General features: G+C 36.4%; 1 protein-coding gene across 6 annotated transcripts in view; it reads right to left on the minus strand.

Annotated features, from left to right (window-relative positions):
* LOC128559615 (transforming acidic coiled-coil-containing protein 2-like) overlaps positions 1 to 15772 on the minus strand; it is a 60376-nt gene extending 44604 nt beyond the window's left edge. For all 6 annotated transcript variants that reach the window (XM_053551917.1, XM_053551916.1, XM_053551915.1 and 3 more), the window contains exons 1-6: positions 15684 to 15772; positions 14129 to 15178; positions 13071 to 13158; positions 12130 to 12385; positions 11653 to 11705; positions 9682 to 9736 (exon numbers count right to left, since the gene is read on the minus strand). In XM_053551917.1, the coding sequence (XP_053407892.1) occupies positions 9682 to 9736; positions 11653 to 11705; positions 12130 to 12385; positions 13071 to 13158; positions 14129 to 15087 (1411 nt within the window). In that variant the 5' untranslated portion in view covers positions 15088 to 15178; positions 15684 to 15772. The remainder of the gene's footprint in view (positions 1 to 9681; positions 9737 to 11652; positions 11706 to 12129; positions 12386 to 13070; positions 13159 to 14128; positions 15179 to 15683) is intronic.
* Between the last annotated feature and the right edge of the window lie 4890 nt (positions 15773 to 20662).

Consider the following 20662-nt stretch of genomic DNA (forward strand, 5'->3'; position numbering starts at 1 on the left):
GAGAGGTCACAAGGTTTTTCTTTTATTTGACCTACTGACCTAGTTTTTGACAGCACGTGACCCAGTTTCGAACTTGACCTAGTTATCATCAAGGCGAACATTCTGACCAATTTTCATGAAGATCTTGTGAAATATATGGCCTCTAGAGAGGTCACATGGTTTTTCTATTTTAGACCTACTGACCTAGTTTTTGAAGGCACGTGACCCAGTTTCGAACTTGACCTAGATATCATCAAGATGAACATTCCGACCAATTTTCATGAAGATCTTGTGAAATATATGGCCTCTAGGGAGCTCACAAGGTTTTTCTATTTTTAGACCTACTGACCTAGTTTTTGATGGCACGTAACCCAGTTTCGAACTTGACCTAGATATCATCAAGGTGAACATTCTGACCAATTTTCATGAAGATCTTGTGAAATATATGGCCTCTAGAGAGGTCACAAGGTTTTTCTATTTTTAGACCTACTGACCTAGTTTTTGATGGCACGTGACCCAGTTTCGAACTTGACCTAGATATCATCAAGATGAACATTCAGACCAACTTTCATAAAGATCCCACAAAAAATGTGACCTCTAGAGTGGTCACAAGCAAAAGTTTACGGACGGACGGACGGACGCACGGATGGACGGACGCCGGAGGCCGCGCGTTCACAAAAGCTCACCTTGTCACTTTGTGACAGGTGAGCTAAAAAAGTGCAGTTTTTCAACTTTTTGTTAAAACATTAAATTAAAAAAAAACTTCTCCGAGGCAATGAAAAAGAATTAGGGTCCGGAATTAAGGGTATGTAGGGATACTGTAACCAAACTTTTTTTCTAACCTAATTTGTATTTATTTGTGGCAATGCTTGTTTTAAATATTAAAAGAGGATTTTAATTAATATTTTTGAGAGAATTTCAGCAGGCTCAATAGAAAAAAAGGTGGTAAATCAGCTTATATACAGAGTTGACTTGGTAGAAAACTTGAATGATTACTAATATCCCCATTAATACCATTTTTTGCTCGACTATTCGAAGAATAAGTAGAGCTATCCTACTCACCACGGCGTCGGCGTCACACCTTGGTTAAGTTTTTCGTACCAGTCCACATTTTGACAAAGTCTTTCGAGATAAAGCTTTGAAACTTTCAACACTTGTTTACCATCATCATGGCCAGTTGTAGGCAAGAGCACATAACTCCATCAAGGATTTTGGCTGAATTATGGCCCCTTTTGACCTTAGAAATCATGGTTAAGTTTTACGTAACAGTTCATATTTTGACAAAGTCTTTTAAGATAAAGCTTTGAAACTTTCAACACTTGTTTACCATCACCATGGCCAGTTATAGGCAAGAATACATAACTCCATCAGGGATTTTGGCTGAATTATGGCCCCTTTCGACTTAGAAATCTTGGTTAAGTTTTTCGTACCTTGACCCCATTCTTCAATCAATTCTTCGAATAGTCGAGCGCGCTGTCATCAGACAGCTCTTGTTTCACATTTTCATGCTCCCTTTCAGCTTTAAAAACCGCAAATCGAACATTTATCTTAAGTGATATTGCTAGGATATTGCAGTTCCACTGGTCAGATAGCTCAATTGGCAGAGCAACCCAAAACTGAGGAAATTACGTATGGTAATTTGTGTTTTGGGGAGGTTCCAGGTTCAAATCCGGGTCTGGCTGTGCAAACTGTTGCGTTGTGAAGTTAACTTTTTCCAGTTTTTTTTTATAGAAGATCTACAGGTAAAATATAAAAATGCATTTTATTTACTTATACTGCTGTAATACTGTATTTACCTTGAAATAAATTTATTCCCCACTATTTTGTTTACTACTACTCTTTGGTTTTTTTTTTAGCTCTTGTGATCACTCGATGTCCGGTGTCTGTCGTCTGTCAACATTTAGCTTGTGTATGCAATAGAGGCTTTATTTTTCAACTGTTCTTCATGAAATTTTGTCAGAATGATTATCTTGATGAAATCTAGGCAAAGTTCGAAAATGGTTTTTCTGGGGTCAAAAACTAGGACACTATGTCAAATCAAAGAAAAGCCTTGTGTATGCAATAGAGGCTGTATTTTTCAATTGATCTTCATAAAATTATGTCAGAATGATTGCATTGATGAAATCTAGGTCGAGTTTGAATATGGGTCATCCGGGGCCAAAATGTAGGTCATAGGTCAAATCAAAGAAAAACCTTGTGTATGCAATAGAGACAGTATTTTTCAATTGATCTTCATGAAATTTGGTCAGAATTACTGCCTTGATAAAATGTAGGTCAAGTTTGAATATGGGTCGAACACTTTGTTTTTAGCTCGACTATACGAAGTATAAGGAGAGCTATCCTACACGCCCCGGTGTCGGCGTCGGCATCTTTCTGCGTCCCCACCTTGGTTAAAGTGTTTTTTACACTTTCTCTTTTTATGCCCCCCTTCGAAGAAGGAAGGGTATATTGTTTTGCAGATGTCTGTCGTTCGGTAGGTCGGTCAGAATGTAGACCAATCCGTTTCCAGATGATAACTCAAGAACACTTGGGCCTAGGATTATGAAAGTTGATAGGGAGGTTGGTCATCACCAGCAGATGACCCCTATCAATTTTGAGGTCTGTATGTCAAAGGTCAAGGTCACAGTGACCCTGAACAGTTAAACGGTTTCCAGATGATAAATCAATAACACTTGGGCTAAGGATCATGAAAGTTGATAGAGAGGTTGGTCATGACCAGCAGTTGACCCCTATTGATTTTGAGGTCAGTATATTAAAGGTCAAGGTCACAGTGACCCTGCACAGTTAAACAGTTTCCGGATGATAACTCAAGAACACTTAAGCCTAGGGTCATGAAAGTTTATAGGGAGGTTGGTCATGACCAGCAGATGACCCCTATTGATTTTGAGGTCAGTATGTCAAAGGACAAGGACACAGTGACCAGGAACAGTAAAATGGTTTCCGGGCAATAACTCAAGAACGCTTGGGCCTAATGTCAGGAAAATTAATAGTGAGGTTGGTTATGTCCAGCAGATGACCTCTATTGATTTTGAGGTCATTAGGTCAAAGGTCAAGGTCACATTGGCCAGGAACAGTTAAACGGTTTCTGATCTTTTTGTCCAAAACCACAGGGCTTTGATATTTGGTATGTAGCAAAATCTAGTGGTCCTATACCAAGATTGTTAAGATTATTTCCCTGGGGTCAAATATGGCCCCACCCAGGGGGTCACATGATTTATATAGAATTATATAGGAAAAAACTTTGAAAAACCTCTTGTCCAAAACCACAGGGCTTTGATATTTTGTATATGACATCATCTAGTGGTCCTCTACTAAGATGGTTTAAATTATTCCCCTGGGGTCAAATATGACCCCACCCCTGGGGTCACATGGTTTATATAGACTGATATAGGGAAAAATTTAGAATATCTTCTTGACTAAACCACAAAGACTAGGGCTTTGATATTTGTAATGTAGCATTATCTTGTGGTTCTCTACCAAGTTTGTTCAAATTATCCCTCTAGGGTCAAATATGGCCCCGCCCTGGGGGTCACATGGTTCATAAAGACTTGTATAGGCAAAAAACTTCGAATCTTGATGTCAAATTTGGACCACATGTATAGTTTTGAGTGGCAAGATGAAGCTTGACATGAGTTGACCTTGATCTTGACCTAGTGACCTACTTTCACATTTCTGTAGCTACAGCCTTCAAATTTGGACCACTTGTGTACCAAAACAAACTTTGACCTTGTTATTGACCTAGTGACCTACTTTCATATTTTTGAAGCTACAGACTTCAAATTTGGACCACATGCTTAGTTTTGTGTTCCGAAATAAAATATGACCTTGATTTTGACCTAGTGACCTTTTTTTCATATTTCTCAAGCTACAGCCTTCAAATTTGAACCACAAACATAGTTTTGTGTACCGAAATAAACTTTGATCTTGAGATTGACCTAGTTACCTACTTTCACATTTCTGAAGGTACAGGCTTCAAATTTGGACCACGTGCACAGTTTTGTGTTTCGAAATAAAATTTGACCTTGATTTTGATCTAGTGACCTACTTTCACATTTCTCAAGCTTCAGCCTTCAAAGAACTTTCGTTTACAGTGAGCATATAATTTCTGTTCCTTGTGCAATTACTGAATGCATCAAGGGGGTGCATTTCGTGTTCGACGAGCTCTTGTTTCAACTTATCTCTGTAATTACAGTATTACTTGATGGATTGGATTCAAACTTGAAATACTTATTCCTCATCATCATCCACATCATCTGACATAAGGGCCATAACTCTGGCACCAATATTTCATGAATTATCCCACCTTTTCACTTAGATTTTCAGGTTAAAGTTTTGATGCACATTCACTCTATCTCTGTTATTACTGAATGGATTTGATTCGAACTTAAAATAGTTGTTCAACATCACCACCCACATCACATGACAGAAGGTGCATAACTCTGGCACCATTTTTTCATGAATTATTCCCCCTTTTTACTTAGAATTTCAGGTTAAAGTTTTGGTGCACTTTCACTCTACCTCTGTTATTACTGAATGGATTTGTTTCAAACTTAAAATAGTTGTTCAGCATCATCACCCACAAGATGCATAACTCTGGCACAATTTTTCATGAATTATTCCTTTTTTACTTAGAATTTCAGATTAAAGTTTTATGCACTTTCACTCTATCTCAGTTATTACTGAATGGATCTGATTCAAACTTAAACAATTGTTCAACATCATTACCCTTATCATATGATACAAGGTGCATAACTCTGGGACCAATTTTTCATGGATTATTTCCCCTTTTTACTTAGAAGTTTAGGTTAAAGTTTTGATGCACTTTCACTCTGTCTCTGTTATTACTGAATGGATTTGATTCAAACTTAAAATAGTTGTTCAACATCATCACCCACACCATATGATGCAAGGTGCATAACTCTGGCACCAATTTTTCATTAATTATTCCCTTTTTTTACTTAGAATCTTAGGTTAAAGTTTTGATGCACTTTCACTCTACCTCTGTTATTACTGAATGGATTTGATTCAAACTTAAAATAGTTGCTCAACATCATCACCCACACCATATGACATAAGGTGCATATATATGCACCTATATTTAATGAATTATGCCCCTTTTTGCTTAGGATATGCTTATATAGTGTTTTGATACATTTTATCTTAACCTCTCTAATTACTATAAGTTGATATTTTTGACATAGACTATTGTGCAATATCTTCATCCACAGTTGGAGTCATTAAACACTCCAGTGACAGTTCTAGTTTCCTCAGATGTGCCCAGTCTCACTACCCAGCATCGAAATAGTCGAGCGCGCTGTCTCCTTTGACAGCTCTTGTTTTGGGCCGTGCGACCATCTATTTGCTGCATCTTGCAGCAATTTTTTATTTGTTATTAAAGTATTAATCACTGGTCTACAGTAGTTGCTATATGACAGATCTATAATCAACAAATGTTTATTGAACTAATAATTAAAAAACATGAAACTAAAACTGAAAACTAATTTCTGATGTTATGTAACAATACATTATTCAAGAGCCTAATGATCGACAGTCAAAACTATTGGCCCTCTGTATTTTCAACCTCAGCAATAGTTTTGAATTCTGACTGGCCAGCTATTCAATAAGCTTATACTTTTACTACGGAGATGTTTCTAGGATTAAATATTTTCTTGACAGAACTCAATTTAATGTATAAAATTACTGAAATTATTAGAACATAAAATTGCCAATGGACTTCAAGTCGTTGTTTATAAAATATAATTATGACAAGAGCTGTCCATAAGACAGCGCGCTCCACTATTTGCAGATTTGACAGTAAAATGAATTTATTTCTCAATAAGAGACCTCTACTTTAAAAGGAAAATACACCAAGATATAAAAAGACCCTACTACTCAGAGGGGTTAAAGATCAAGTATGGAAGGGGTACTAATGATGATGTAAAGATATATTTTGAGTTTCAAGTCATCATCTTATATAGTACCAAACTTATGTCCAGAAAACAAAGTTTGTCAAAAAATTTAAGTATGAAAGGAGCATAATTTGGTCAAAAATACAAGTCAGAGTTATGGGGATTGTTACCACACATGCAGATAATGATGATAAAGATACATTTTAAGTTTCAAATCATTCTCTTATATTGTACTAAAGTTATATCAAGAAAGCGAAGATTGCCAAAAAAGTTTTAAGTATGAAAGGAGCATAATTCTGTCAAAAATACAATTAGAGCTTTGGGAATTGTAACCACACATGCAGATGAAGATTATAAAGAAACACTTTTAATTTCAAGTCATTATCTTTAAAGTACCAAAGATATGTCTATGAACGAAGCTTTCGAAAAAAAAATTAACATGAAAATAATTCCAAGTATAAAACCTTGGTGACCTTGACCTCGGGTATAATGGGCCCAGCCCCTGCACATACTTTGTATGCTGAACAACATTAATGTAAAGTTACAGTAAGATATAAGCAATAGTAACAAAGAACAAGAGGACCATGATGGTCCTGAATCGCTCACCTCTTCCCACATGACCCAGTTTTGAGTATTACGTCGTTTTTCTATTATTTAACATAGTGACCTAGTTTTTGAGCTCATGTGACCCAGTTTTGTACTTGACCTAGATATTATCAAGATAAAAATTCTGACCAATTTTCATGAAGATCCATTGAAAAATATGGTCTCTAGAGAGGTCACAAGGTTTTTCTATTTCAAGACCTACTGACCTAGTTTTTGATCGCAGTTGACCCAGTTTCAAACTTGACCTATATATCATCAAGATAAACATTTAGACCAACTTTCATACAGATCCCATGAAAAATATGGTCTCTAGCGAGGTCACAACATTTTTTCATTATTTGACCTACTGACCTACTTTTTGAAGGCATGTGACCCACTTTCGAACCTGACCTAGATATCATCAAGATGAACATTCTGCCAATTTTTATGGAGATCCATTCACAAGTATGGCCTCTAGAGAGGTCACAAGATTTTTCTATTTTTAGACCTACTGACCTAGTTTTTGACTGCACATGACCCTGTTTCGAACCTGACCTAGATATCATTAAGATGAACATTCAGACCAACTTTCATACAGATCCCATGAAAAATATGGCCTTTAGAGAGGTCACAAGGTTTTTCTATTATTTGACCTACAGACCTAGTTTTTGATGGCACGCGACCCAGTTTCAAACTTGACCTAGATATCATCAAGGTGAACATTCTGACTAATTTTCATGAAGATCTCATGAAATACATGGCCTCTAGAGAGGTCACAAGGTTTTTCTATTTTTAGACCTACTGACCTAGTTTTTGACCGCACGTAACCCAGTTTAGAACTTGACCTAGATATCATCAAGGTGAACATACTGATCAATTTTCATGAAGATCTTGTGTAATATATGGCCTCTAGAGAGGTCACAAGGTTTTTCTATTTTTAGACCTACTGACCTAGTTTTTCAATGCACGTGACCCAGTTTCGAACTTGACCTAAATATCATTAACATGAACGTTCTGACTAACTTTCATAAAGATCCCATGAAAAGTATGGCCTTTAGAGAGGTCACAAGGTTTTTATATTATTTGACCTACTGACCTAGTTTTTGATGGCACATGACCCAGTTTCGAACTTGACCTAGATATCATCAAGGTGAACATTCTGACCAATTTTCATGAAGATCTTGTGAAATATTTGGCCTCTAGAGAGGTCACAAGGCTTTTCTATTTTTAGACCTACTGACCTAGTTTTTGACCCGAGTGACCCAGTTTGGAACTTGACCTAGATATCATCAAGGTGAACATTCTGACCAACTTTCATAAAGATCCCATGAAAAATGTGACCTCTAGAGTGGTCACAAGCAAAAGTTTACGCACGCTTGGACGACGGACGCTGCACGATCACAAAAGCTCACCTTGTCACTTTGTGTCAAGTGAGCTAAAAACAAAGGCTGCCGAAAAACTCTAACCAAGAAAGCTAATGCCGACGCCAGGGCGAGTAGAATAGCATCCCTATTCTCATAAAAGTGGAGCTAAAAATGCTGTGAAATAAATATTACTATTACTAAAGTGAACCATTCTTGTGAATTTCACGGTTGTGTCAATCTACAGTAATTGATCTCACTGAACAAGTAATATGCTCCTTTGTCTTATGTTTTATCTATTCAACTTATATCTCATGTTTAAACTGTACAGTTAATGCTGACATACCTTTTGCATATTTAGTTGAGCCATTATTCCTCATGCTATGGTGAAGGAAGACACAAGGTGCCCATCCAGGCATTATTTCAAGCTCAGGTGGGCACACAGGTAAAACTACCAACAATATGCAAACCAGCTAGATGTCTACATACCAGAGGCAGGGTGACCTACACCACAAGCATGGAGTTCCCCTTTTTTGATTGAAAAACTCTCTCAAACAATACTATACGTAGGTGCTTTCTGTCTAGAATTAAAAGACTAATGGAACTTTAGAAAAATCCTGCATCTGTAATTCTAAACTTTCACAAAGAATCAGTAGGAATCTTGGGGAATGTAAGTACAGTGTGTACTCACAGTGTACAAGTAACTCCTGAATTCATCAACATTCCATTTCTGACTTTTAACTAAAAATTTCAAATGCAAAATCTACTTCTGGCTTCATTTTTGTTGTTGTCAGATAGTACTTTAATGAAACTTTCAACCTGCATGTATATATATCGTTTCAACACCACTACAAACAAGAGCTGTCGGAGGTCACCAAAGCTTGACTTTTCAACAACTTTCGCTCAAGAAGGTTAAACCGAATGAATAATAAAGTCATTATGTCCCAGGTTTCATATGAATCCTTCAAGGGGATTAGGAGATACAGAGCGGACACAAAATGGAAGGCTCAAACCTTTGACCCCGAGTTGTGACCTTGACCTTGAGCCAACATGGCTGACTCATGAGTTCTGCACATCGTCTTGATGAGGTGATCATTTGATCAAAGTTCCATGAAAATCCTTCAAGGGGTTAAGAAGTTACAGAGCAGACATAAAATGGAAGGCTAAAACCTTTGACCTAGAGTTGTGACCTTGACCCGGCATGACTGACTCGTGAGTTCTGCACATTGTCTTGATGAGGTGACCCAAGTTTCATGAAAATCCTTCAAGGAGTTTATGAGATATGGAACGGACACGGATGTTACGGACGGACAGAGACCATTCCTATAACCCCCCACCACTTGTGGCGAGAGATTAATATGGGTAACTGATGGTGACTACACATACAGGTAACTAATGGTGACTACACATACAGGTAACTGATGGTGACTACACACATACAGGTAACTGATGGTGACTACACACATACAGGTAACTGATGGTGACTACACATACAGGTAACTGATGGTGTCTACACATACAGGTAACTGATGGTGACTACACACATACAAGTAACTGATGGTGACTACACACATACAGGTAACTGATGGTGACTAAACATACAGGTAACTGATGGTGTCTACACATACAGGTAACCGATGGTGACTACACACATACAGGTAACTGATGGTGACTACACATACAGGTAACTGATTGTGACTACACATACAGGTAACTGATGGTGACTACACACATACAGGTAACTGTTGGTGACTACACACGTACAGGTAACTGATGCTGACTATACACATATGGGTAACTAATGGTGACTATAAATAGCTTATATACACATACACATGAAAACTTACCTGGTTGTTCTGACAGAGGATCAAATGGAGCTAACGAGTCTCTCGCTGGAGCACCCTGAAATAACATTCTGTCATTTTGTATCTAACATATACCGAACAGACAGTTCAGCATGATTTTTAAACTTTCAAAATCATTTTGCCAACAGGTACATTTATAAGTATATATAAGAGAACTTCTGAACAGAAATTGTATTGTCAAGTGGAAGTGAAATAAAGCAGGACAGCTGAGATTTCCATGCTGAGGTAATGAAAGTTATGCATAAATGCTGCAGAAAATAAGGAGTTCACTGTCACCCACCTAACAGTATAAGGAGGTAATCTCTTCATGTGAAGATACAAGACTTACAAAAGTTACCTTATATTCAGCCAATTTACACTCATTTAACAGTATAAGGGAGGTAATTTCTTCATGTGAAGATACAAGACTTACAAAAGTTACCTTATATTCAGCCAATTTACACTCATTTAACAGTATAAGGGAGATAATTTCTTCAAATGTAAGCTACAAGACTTTCAAAAGTGATCTCCTCTTATCTCTTGTCTCATTTTGCAGTATAAACTTACTCAGTAAGTACCTGTGTAAATGTTGTACTCTTCTACTATTTCTCATTAAAGCATGATTGAAAATCGGCCGAATATTCGAATATGAAAATCGAAATTCGAATATTCGTAAATTAGTGTATATTTTTTTAAAAAATAAGTATCTTTGATTTTGGGCAATATAAGCATGCTAATTCTGCAGAATATAACCATTTGTTCTGTTGAGTTTGTTTATTGCGTATCAAAAGATGTCCAATTAACAAGAAAACTGCAATGCATAATTGGCAGGGGCCATTGTTACGGATTAACAGTTTGCTACAGGCGTAAATGTGATGCCTTTTTATCTTTTGTTCATTTTTATTGGCGCCTGTTTTATGTAACAAATTTTAGAAACATTACTTTTTTCAAAAACAATACAAAACTTGTAGAAATTGGCGATCCTTTTACAATATTTTGTACGACATTTCAGACCATCCGCAGAATTGGTTTTCATCCGCAGCGCCCGGGCAATAAGGCGTATTCGAAATAAATTTTGAAGTAATTTATAACAAAATCAAGAAATAATATATGATTGATGCATAAGATCATGTTGAAGGATGTTTAAGGACGTATGCTAGAATTTGGTGCGAAAATTTTCCCAATAACAGAATTTCTTCAAACTTTGGATATTGAAGGACAATCATCTAAGAAACAAAAATATGCAATAAAAATCATAGGTCACCGGTATCGAAAAAGAGTTATCTGCCCTTGAAAACGTCATTTTGGGGGGAAATACCGTTTTCAAGGGCAGATAACTCTTTTTCGATACCGGTGACCTATGATTTTTATTGCATATTTTTGTTTCTTAGATGATTGTCCTTCAATATCCAAAGTTTAAAGAAATTCTGTTATTGGGAAAATTTTCGCCCATCTCATATACAGGGAATTCTAGTGTACGCCTTTAAGTCTGCCTTCGTTAAGTTTATCGACTTTTTACATGCCGATTGAAAATTTCAAAATGGCGCCGGAAATACAACAGCGTGACACATGCTTAAATTGGACGTCCTGTTATTATTAGATTATGTTGCGGCGGTCTGAATTATAATCGATTTGAAAGTGTTTTTTTTTTTGTATCATTTTGAAGCTAAAACACTGAATTAGTTAAATATGTTCATGATTATACTGACAGAATCGTGAAATAAAACGCTAGGGTCGGCCGGTTTGACTAGCTAGGGTCGGGCTACCCGATACAAACATTTTAGGCCTTATTATGTACGATGATTCACGTGTTAAAGAACGGACTGTATTGTGTATATGCCAATCACTTTAATATGAATTTAAAACTTCAATTAAAACAAGCCGAATATTCGAATATGGCAAACCGAATATTCAAATATTGATTTCAGTATTCTTTCCCATCCCTAGTAAGAACAGAACTAGCTTGTAACTTACATTTTCATGTTTCATTCTTTCCATCATGTCCCAAGCTTCATCTTCATTAAATGCTGAAAGTAAAGCACAAACATACATCCTCATAATTCTCAGTTTGGTAAAGTAACCTGTCTTAAAACTTGTGATTTTGTTTTAAATAATATTAAGTAACCTTTTAAAGGATATACCCATGCTGAACAATTTTTACTGAAATATGTATGGGCTAGTATAGTAATGCTAGGTACTTCATAAATACACAGAAAATTGATGTTTTCTACTTTTTTCTTTATTTAACTCTTTCAACATTTTGCAACTTGTGTTTTTTTTACTGGGGTAAACAATTTGCAAAAAATCATGGTTAAAACCAGAATCTCCAGGGTCTTTTTGGGAAATACATAGATAAATCATAAAAAAATTACAATCTTATACAAACACATACAAAAAACTTATGTGACAAAATTCACCAGGTACAATACTGGTCACTCATATACTGCATACCTTCAGATGCAGGTACAAAATCCTCGTTACTTTCCATCGGCATTTCACAAGCACCAAAATCATGAACACTGTCAATCATTTCAACTCCGCCCAGAACTTCTGACGCTGTCATCTGATTGGTCACAGAGTCATTAATCTCATTATGCAGCTGTCTATCACCGGGTTCCTCAACATCAGCAGGTGTTTCCTCTGAGGCAGTATTGTTATTGGCACTTTGTGAAGGGGGTGGGGCAAATATCACAACATCTTCTGAATCCTGAAATGAATACTGTAAAATTAGTCTAATAATTAGACAGAAGCACCATGTTGTGTAGTAGGATAAAGTATAAGGGTGCACATAAACTTCCTTGTTATTGAGCTAGCTTTTATAGTGATGCGGTAGAGTGTCTGCCTTATGTTTGAGAGGCCCCATGTTCGATTCCTGGTCAGGGCTGAAATATTTTCAGTCTGTACTCTGTAACAAGCTGTAATACACTTGAACTTTGTACTAGCACTGGCTTAGTTCAGTACCTCCACTCCAGACTGGATTCTACTTTTAAAATTTATTATCATCATTCATCAATTTGTAAATTATATAATCATGGCTTATAAAGTACAAGATCAGTTATGCTGGTATTTCTGACCAGCACTACCTTCTTTTCTACAAGTAACTGACAACTTTCCCACATATCTCTATAATTCTGGAAATACTGCAGAAAGAGTTACATATTAACTTGTCACACTAATTTATACTGTCACTATGAGCAAGTACAGCAATTTTCAATTGAATACCTCAAGTAATGAAGAAGATATTGGACTTCATAAAAAACTTTAATCAATGCCAGGGCTGATGCCAGGGCAAATGTAATAGCCCTCCTTGTTCTTTGACTTGTCAAGCTTAATATAAATCTACATTACAAAACTGCAAAGTTTCATGACAAGATCTACAAGCATTCAATTACCTGTACACCAAAGTTTGGAGGACGTTTGAACTTTGACCTTGCTTTTGGCTTCTTTATTCCAGTTTTCTTCGGACTAGCAGTTTTCTTCCTGAAATAAAAACAAAGAAATTTTACAACCGAAAATCCTTCTATTCTTAGTACCTCTACAAAAAAGGAAAACTCATTGTGATCCATTTATTTGTTTTTGACTTAACACCGTCTTTCAACAGACTTACAGTATTTCAGGTATGGTATGGCAGGGTTTTTTTTAATGCTTCAGCCGCTTGTAAATCCTAAGAAATCTCTATATTCTATCCAGTACTGACATGTTCTCTGCAAGTAACTATCAACTTTCCACTGGAAAAAGAGGTTGTTGGAAAAAAGGACACATTGTGTTAAGTAGTCATGAAGAAAGTCTGCTTCACTTGGGGACTGAATATGCAACCTCTCAGTTCAAAATCTTTAACCTACTTAACTAACTGGCCAGGCTTCTTGTAATCTAGATTTTAATACAAGAACTCATGAATCAGAAAATGTGCATTTTATTTTTTTTAAACCATTCTCACAAAAAAAATTTTGTAGACTTAATGTCAAGAACAGCAATATGTTATCAATACCTTTGAAATCTAATCGCAACAGTTCTAAATTAGTCTAGACATTAAAACATAGAACATTTCATAAAACTTTCAAGCTGTACTACAAAGCAAATATGTATACTGTGATATTGTTCAGTTTTGTGCACGCTGCTGGGCATGAAATTTCATGTTGTTTTTTTTAAAATGCAGGAATATGAATTCATCGATTTCAATTTCTGCAGAAAAAACAATAGGGAATATTTTTTATTGGGATTTAAAGCAGTGGATTAAAACAATTACGAAATCCATGAAAAATAGTCCACCCACAAATACATGTACTAATGATTTCACAGCAGATAAAAATTCACCCGAGAACTTTTAATATCTTACCAAATTTTTTATGCAATATTCTAAACAATTTGGACCTATAACTATAAGTCTTAAAGACAAAGATGGAACATCTTAAAGAATAATATTACTAGTACTATTTCTATGAGAACTTACTCAGGTTTTGGCTTTGATGGTTCTGATCCACCATCCTGATCCACATCTTCCTGAGCAGCATTGATATCAGGTTTTACTGCTGGAGGTGTTTGTGACTTTGCTCTCGTCTTCAAACCTTTGCTACTTTTCTCGGGAGATTCTTCTGCAGTTTTAAATGATTCGACACTTTCATTTTGTACATCTTCATTAGCAGTTCTTGCACCACTATCAACATCAGTTTCTGGGGTGTAATCATTATCTTTTGGTGGGGAAGCACCAAGTTTAGTTTTAGTCTGAAACGGGTTTTCTTCCATTCCAAAGTTACTATCATTTGGGGGTGAACTGCCTAACTTATTTTTAGTTTGAAAAGGGTTTTCTTCCAGTGCAAAATTACTGTCATTTGGGGGTGAACTGCCTAATTTACTTTGAGTTTGAAATGGGTTTTCTTCCATTGCAAAATTAGTGTCATTTGGGGGTGAACTGCCTAACTTATTTTTAGTTTGAAATGGGTCCTCATCTGGTGGAGGAGACTGTCCTAATTTTGTTTTTGTTGCAAAAGGATTTTCATCATTTAAGTCTATATTTTCTGCTGAAGACACATCACCTTTACTAACTTGCTTCTTTTTCACTTTCTTTTTACTTTTACCAAATTTCTTTATATCTATTGCAGGCGATTTAGTAACAATACTTTCTACTTCATCTTCTTTTACTTCAGAAACATCTGCAATTTCATCTCCCACTGTATCTTGAGGCTCAATGTTATGGTTTTCTAATACCGGTTCAGCTAAATCCTGTTTGGGTGGTGAAGAAGCCATTTTGTTCTTCGTCTGAAAGGGGTTACTGATTTCTTTGCAAGGAGAGTTACCGAGTCCACCTCTAGGCTTAAAAGGGTCAATAGAATCATCAAGTTCATCAAAGTTGATATTGTAAGAACCTCGAGGAAGAGGAGGGGAGGCAGGGCGGTCCCCTGCATCATCCATTGTTTTTGTTTTTTTTACTTTGAGTATGCAGCACCAGAATTAAGTTTAAACCACTGCAGTTTATAACATGGTATCTCTAAGGCACCTTTTTCTAAAATATAAATACATGACATTATTATAATTTATATGAAACAAAATGAAATAAAAACTTAACATGAAAATTCTAAATAAAAATAAGGATCAAAAGTAACTGATTAACTGAAAAACACCTCAACCTTGCTTGTTTTAAAGGTAGCTTTATTGTGTATGTGTATGCAGGAAGGGGGTATTGTGTTGGTGGGTCGGAGTTGGGATAGCCGGCAGCTGGAGTGGACGGAGCTGACACCAGTGTGTTTGTTAAATGGACTTGACCACAAATTATGATAGTCTACTTTCTTAGATGAAAACTAAATAAAGAATATGATTTAGTATATGCACGCCTATACATGACTCAAACTGTCAAAAATTTAGGGTGAGGTATGGTAACGTAATAACATCAAAAAGTTAATTACACTTCTCTCAGAATAATTTTTAAAAAGCTGAACAACATAATCGCAATTAAATGTGTATTAAGGCATATTCTGATCACAAACATCACCAGGAATTACAATATTTACCTGAAAAACAAACTTTAAAACTTTTGAAGTAAAAAAATTACTTTTTGACAGTTTTTAACTTGAAAACTAAAGAGCAGAAGAGAAGTAACCTAAAGAACCGAAAGGAGCACAAAGTAACAAAATCACTCCCAGGAGCGTATGTATATATGTAGATATGTATGTATCTATCTATCTATACCGCTTGACGCCCCTTTCGGGCTTTCGGGTATAATTAGCAGTAGCCTTACTCATTTGGCTTATCGTGATGACTTGTTTTATGATCTGATATTTTATAGTTGTCATCCCTCTAAGCCTTACCCGTATCTGCATTTTAAATACTGTTAGGAAAACGAAGACATTAAAAAAATCCAAAAAAAGTCATAATATACTGGCCAGACTTACTTGCTTTAATAAATTAAACATCTTTGACTTATTTTATGATCTGATATTTTACAGTTGTCATCCCTCTAGTGACGAAGACGGCGGCAGTCAAATGTTATCACGCTGTCCCGAAACTATTATTTGGACTATGTTAAGACGGGCAGTAACCTAATCAATCTTCCTTGATTTCTATACCAGTACAGAAAATGCAAACTTCTCCATATGAATCAGTTGTCACGGTTTTAGAGAACTTTACTCGCCCTTCGCACCATCATTGTTGGCTATGCTAACACTAAGAAAATAGAAAAAAAAATACAAGAAAGTGCATTTATAACAACTATAGTTCAGATTATACAACTCTTATAGATCACTGTCAGCTCCCGTCTCTGAAAGTTAGGCGTCTAAGGACCTTTTAAAACAATTCATAAAGCAACTCCAGCTCAAGCTTACCTTCATGACCTTATAAATATCAATGATAAACCTTATTCTTTTAGGCATACAAACACTGCAGAAGTGCCACAGGTAAGAACAGCAAGATACGGTAGCAATTCCTTCCGTTTTTACGCTGCTTAGCTCTGGAACTCCTTTCCTCAACATTTCATCATCTTCAGTGACAATACTCGCAATTTGGGAGTACACTCGCATACTCACATTTTAGAGATGAGTCGAATCTAAATCAGTTCCGGAGCTTGATTAATTCTTGGAACGGACAGAGTTGTCGCTGTTCTTGTTGTGCTAACAATGCAGAACTGGTTGCTCTATGAATTGCCTATTCTGTATTTATGCCAATGCTTTATATGTACAGCATGTCGTTTGTTTTTATTTGGTTTATTATTAAGTTTCAGTACATTAGTTCGATGTCTACGTCTGGAGAAGCAAAGGAAAAGTGTGTGGCTAAACAGCACCCCAATGAGGATCAAAGTGCACGGCAAGATGGATGACCTAAAGAAGACGGCATCATTCATTGCTGGATCACGGATGACGGTGCAGGCGGTGAAAACCAAGAAGAAGAAGAAGAAGAAGAAGAAGAAGAGTACATAATAGTTTGCCAATTTGTTGCATATTTCAAGCATGCCAATTCATTGATTTGCTCTGTTAATAGTTTTGTTAGATATCAATTATATGCTTATGTATATTGCAACTAGTAACTGCTTTTGTTCTCTGCTTAGTTTGCATCCTTGTGCTTATTTAATAGTTTTGTTAGATATCAATTATATGCTTATGTATATTGCAACTAGTAACTGCTTTTGTTCTCTGCTTAGTTTGCATCCTTGTGCTTATTTATCTATGTTATAAAGTTTGCATTTTATAGAAATTCTATTTAATATGCAACCTGAGAGATAGGGTCTCTTTGAATATGATTCAAGGTGATATATGAATTTTGAAGACATTTTATAGCTTGTGCACTTTTGTGTTTATATTAACTTTCAGAATTTTATTAATTAGATCTTAATTTATTTTTAGACTGTGGTCAAGATTAGCAACAGCCTCTCAGTATTTACCTTGTATAATCTGAAGTTCTGCAGCTGTATTATGTATAATGTGCATTTTATGCTTGATAATTCATGTTCTTTTCTATGTGCTTGTGACTGTTATTGGAAGGTAACCGCGCAGAATTTAATCAGGAATAGACTGTCTCACAACTGCTTTGTATCTATCCGCTTTACAATATAGTTCAATGCGGAATAATTTACCACCTCTGACGTCATGATCGTTTTGGCTTACTTTATCACCACATTTGAGGCAGCCGTGGACTTGATCACAAACTTACAAGTACTCATGCCCAGTAAAAGTAGTTCAACATACTTTGAATATATACCATACAGTGGCGCAGTAATATATATCACCAAAGCGCAGTATCATATTTGTGATATGGTTAGACGAATCAAATCCTAAATGTATTGGGTTTCTATCTATCAAAGCGCTGTTAGCGCTTGTGCCAGTTTTGGAATGGATTCTTTTCATACACGTACTAACATAAATCGCCTTCCATCAGTACTATACTATCAGTACTTTGATATGTTATCTGTTGCTGAGTCGGCCAGTGGCTATTCATAACTAATGTTGTAATGTTGACACCGACTATAAATAAAAATGTGTATCTTGACGTAGGAGCGATCTCGAGATTGGGGCTTACTTAAAAAAAAACAACAACAACAAATAGAGCAAAACAAAAGCGTTTTTCCCCTTGATAACAATAAACATCACATCTTATTATTATCAGTACATCTAAAGGCTCGTTTCATTTATCTACCGTTATTTCTGAGAATAATCAGCTTTTTGGATCCAAAGTTGGGGGGACCAAAGCATATTCTAGCCCATTCACTTTCAAAATGGGAGGGAGGGGGGGGGGGGGGGGGTCGGAGTGTCGCCAATACCCCCGATCCTACGCTATGTCAAATCATGACTTCGCGCTTCGCGATCCGTAGATCTGCGCTTCCACTAAAAACTGAGCTAAACGAGCGGACTAAGTAAAATGTAAAAACATCGAACACCGGACTAATATTGAATCTGCTGAACTGGTCAAGGTCAGGTAAGGTTGTGATGTTATTAGGAAGACGGTTCCAAAGGGTGGTGCTATGTGGGAAAAACGAGTACTTGTGATAATCAGATCGAGGTAACTTGTAGCTGTGTAAGTGATAGTGGAGGCTGACTGCTATATAATGTTGCAGTAGATTTTCGTAAACCAAACTTCCACAAGGGAAGCATTAATTCTTCTTTTTAGATATATAATTTTTATATCTTTGTAAAGAGAAAAGAATGACGAACACTTCAATAGGATAATAAATATTGTGTGTTCATTCTAATAAAAACAATATTTGTTCACTTTTTTCCTTCTTTGTTTCTATTGGGAAGTATCAACCAGATCGCCCAGCCAGGTGATTTCAAGGGGGATAATTTTACCGATAAGGCGGCAAATTTTGATCGTGCTTGAAGAGTCTGGAGTCCAATCTCCGGTGTTGTAGAGATCGTCAGCCCAGATCTTCTTTCATGGATGCAACACTCGAAGAGGGGAATAATCACGCTTCACAAAACTTATGGCACATCTCTGGGCCATTTCAGCCTTGTTGGTATTTGTATTGGTGCAAGGGCTCCAGATGAGGGCTCCAGATGGTAGAAGCATATTTCAGCTCGGGCGGACCAAGGCCTTGTATGCCAGTTCTTTTACATATCCATGGTTGGTGGTTATGTTCCGCTTGTTTACTGAATCTAGAAGTATGTTTTTAAAGCTGGACGGTGTTACCTGATACGTCGTCTTATCGTTTTTGTAAATAGGCTACACAGAGTAAGAAGAAAGTCACAGGCGTAACAATTAGCCTACAAAAATATGCTTGAAATGCTTAGTTGCAGTTACAAATCAGATCCTAATGTACTAACAATGATCGAATAATTAAGATTATATTTAACACTGGCACAGGAGCGGTTTCAAAGTTGCGATGGAGTTGGGCGGGAACGGGGAAGGATAACGTCAGATTTTCACCAAATGACATCATCCCAATTGTTTCCAACAGACATCGTCATAAAATATATACCAGTACATCTAAATGCTCTCTCAAATTGGCTTTTCCCCTTTAGTTCCTGTTCTCTCTGTGAAAAATAGTTTTGGCCAAAAGAAGGGGAACGGGAATCAAAGCCTGTTATGACTCTATATACATCCCCTGCGCCTATTGTTAAGTCATGTCACGATTGGCATCATTCAACGATCAACATTTTCCATAACATGGGCTTTCATCGTTATAAAAAAGGCTGTAAATAAGTGTAAATTTCAGCCAACAACTGAACATTTAATTCTAGTTTTATTGTGACAAATCATATATATAAAAACTAGCATATGTAAGTAATATTTTAAAAGCAACATTTCTTAATAAAATTATAGTCAGAAAATTATATTTTTGGCTTTAACTCTGACAGTAATCAAAACATCTTTAAACCACTGCCATCCCTGGACACATTATTATGATGTATAACTTAATCAAATTTATATAACTTAATCAAATTTATACATCTTGCATAATCATTGGGACCGCCCCAATCTTGAGGGTTGAGGTTTGGGTTGGGGGGGGGGGGGGGGGGGGCAGCCGTATGTTTTGGCATCTCCATCTTCTGACCCCAAAAAGCCGATATTTCCAATAAATAAAGGAAAAAGCTAATTTGGGAGACAGCATGTAGATGTATTGAGAAAGGTTGGATGTGATGTGTAATTGTGTATTGTCAAAAAGGGAAGAACGTTTTTTTCTTTCGTTCTCCGAAATGTTTATTGGGAAATTTATGGGTAGATTTAGCTGGCCGGCCCCTCTGTTTAACCCTTCCCCCAACTTTGAGATCGCTCCTACGCCAATGGCCTCTATAGTATCATGACATAAAATTGTTACCCGCAACCAAAACAACAAAATGAATTATCACCAGTATGTTTGTTTCTACCTTACGTGACGAATACGAGTTAAACCTGACATGCATATAAAACTGGTGTGGCCTAACAGTGATTAATGTAAATCTCTTCATTGAACTCAATTTAAACCATGTAACGCACGGCAGCACATGGAAATTCCCCTGTTCTGCCGAAATAAATAAAACACAAATAATAAATGTGTTCAGCACAACCCGGAAGAACGGTATAC

The sequence above is a fragment of the Mercenaria mercenaria genome, chromosome 9 (genome assembly GCF_021730395.1).
Source record: "Mercenaria mercenaria strain notata chromosome 9, MADL_Memer_1, whole genome shotgun sequence".
In the NCBI taxonomy this organism is placed as follows: Eukaryota; Metazoa; Mollusca; class Bivalvia; order Venerida; family Veneridae; genus Mercenaria; species Mercenaria mercenaria.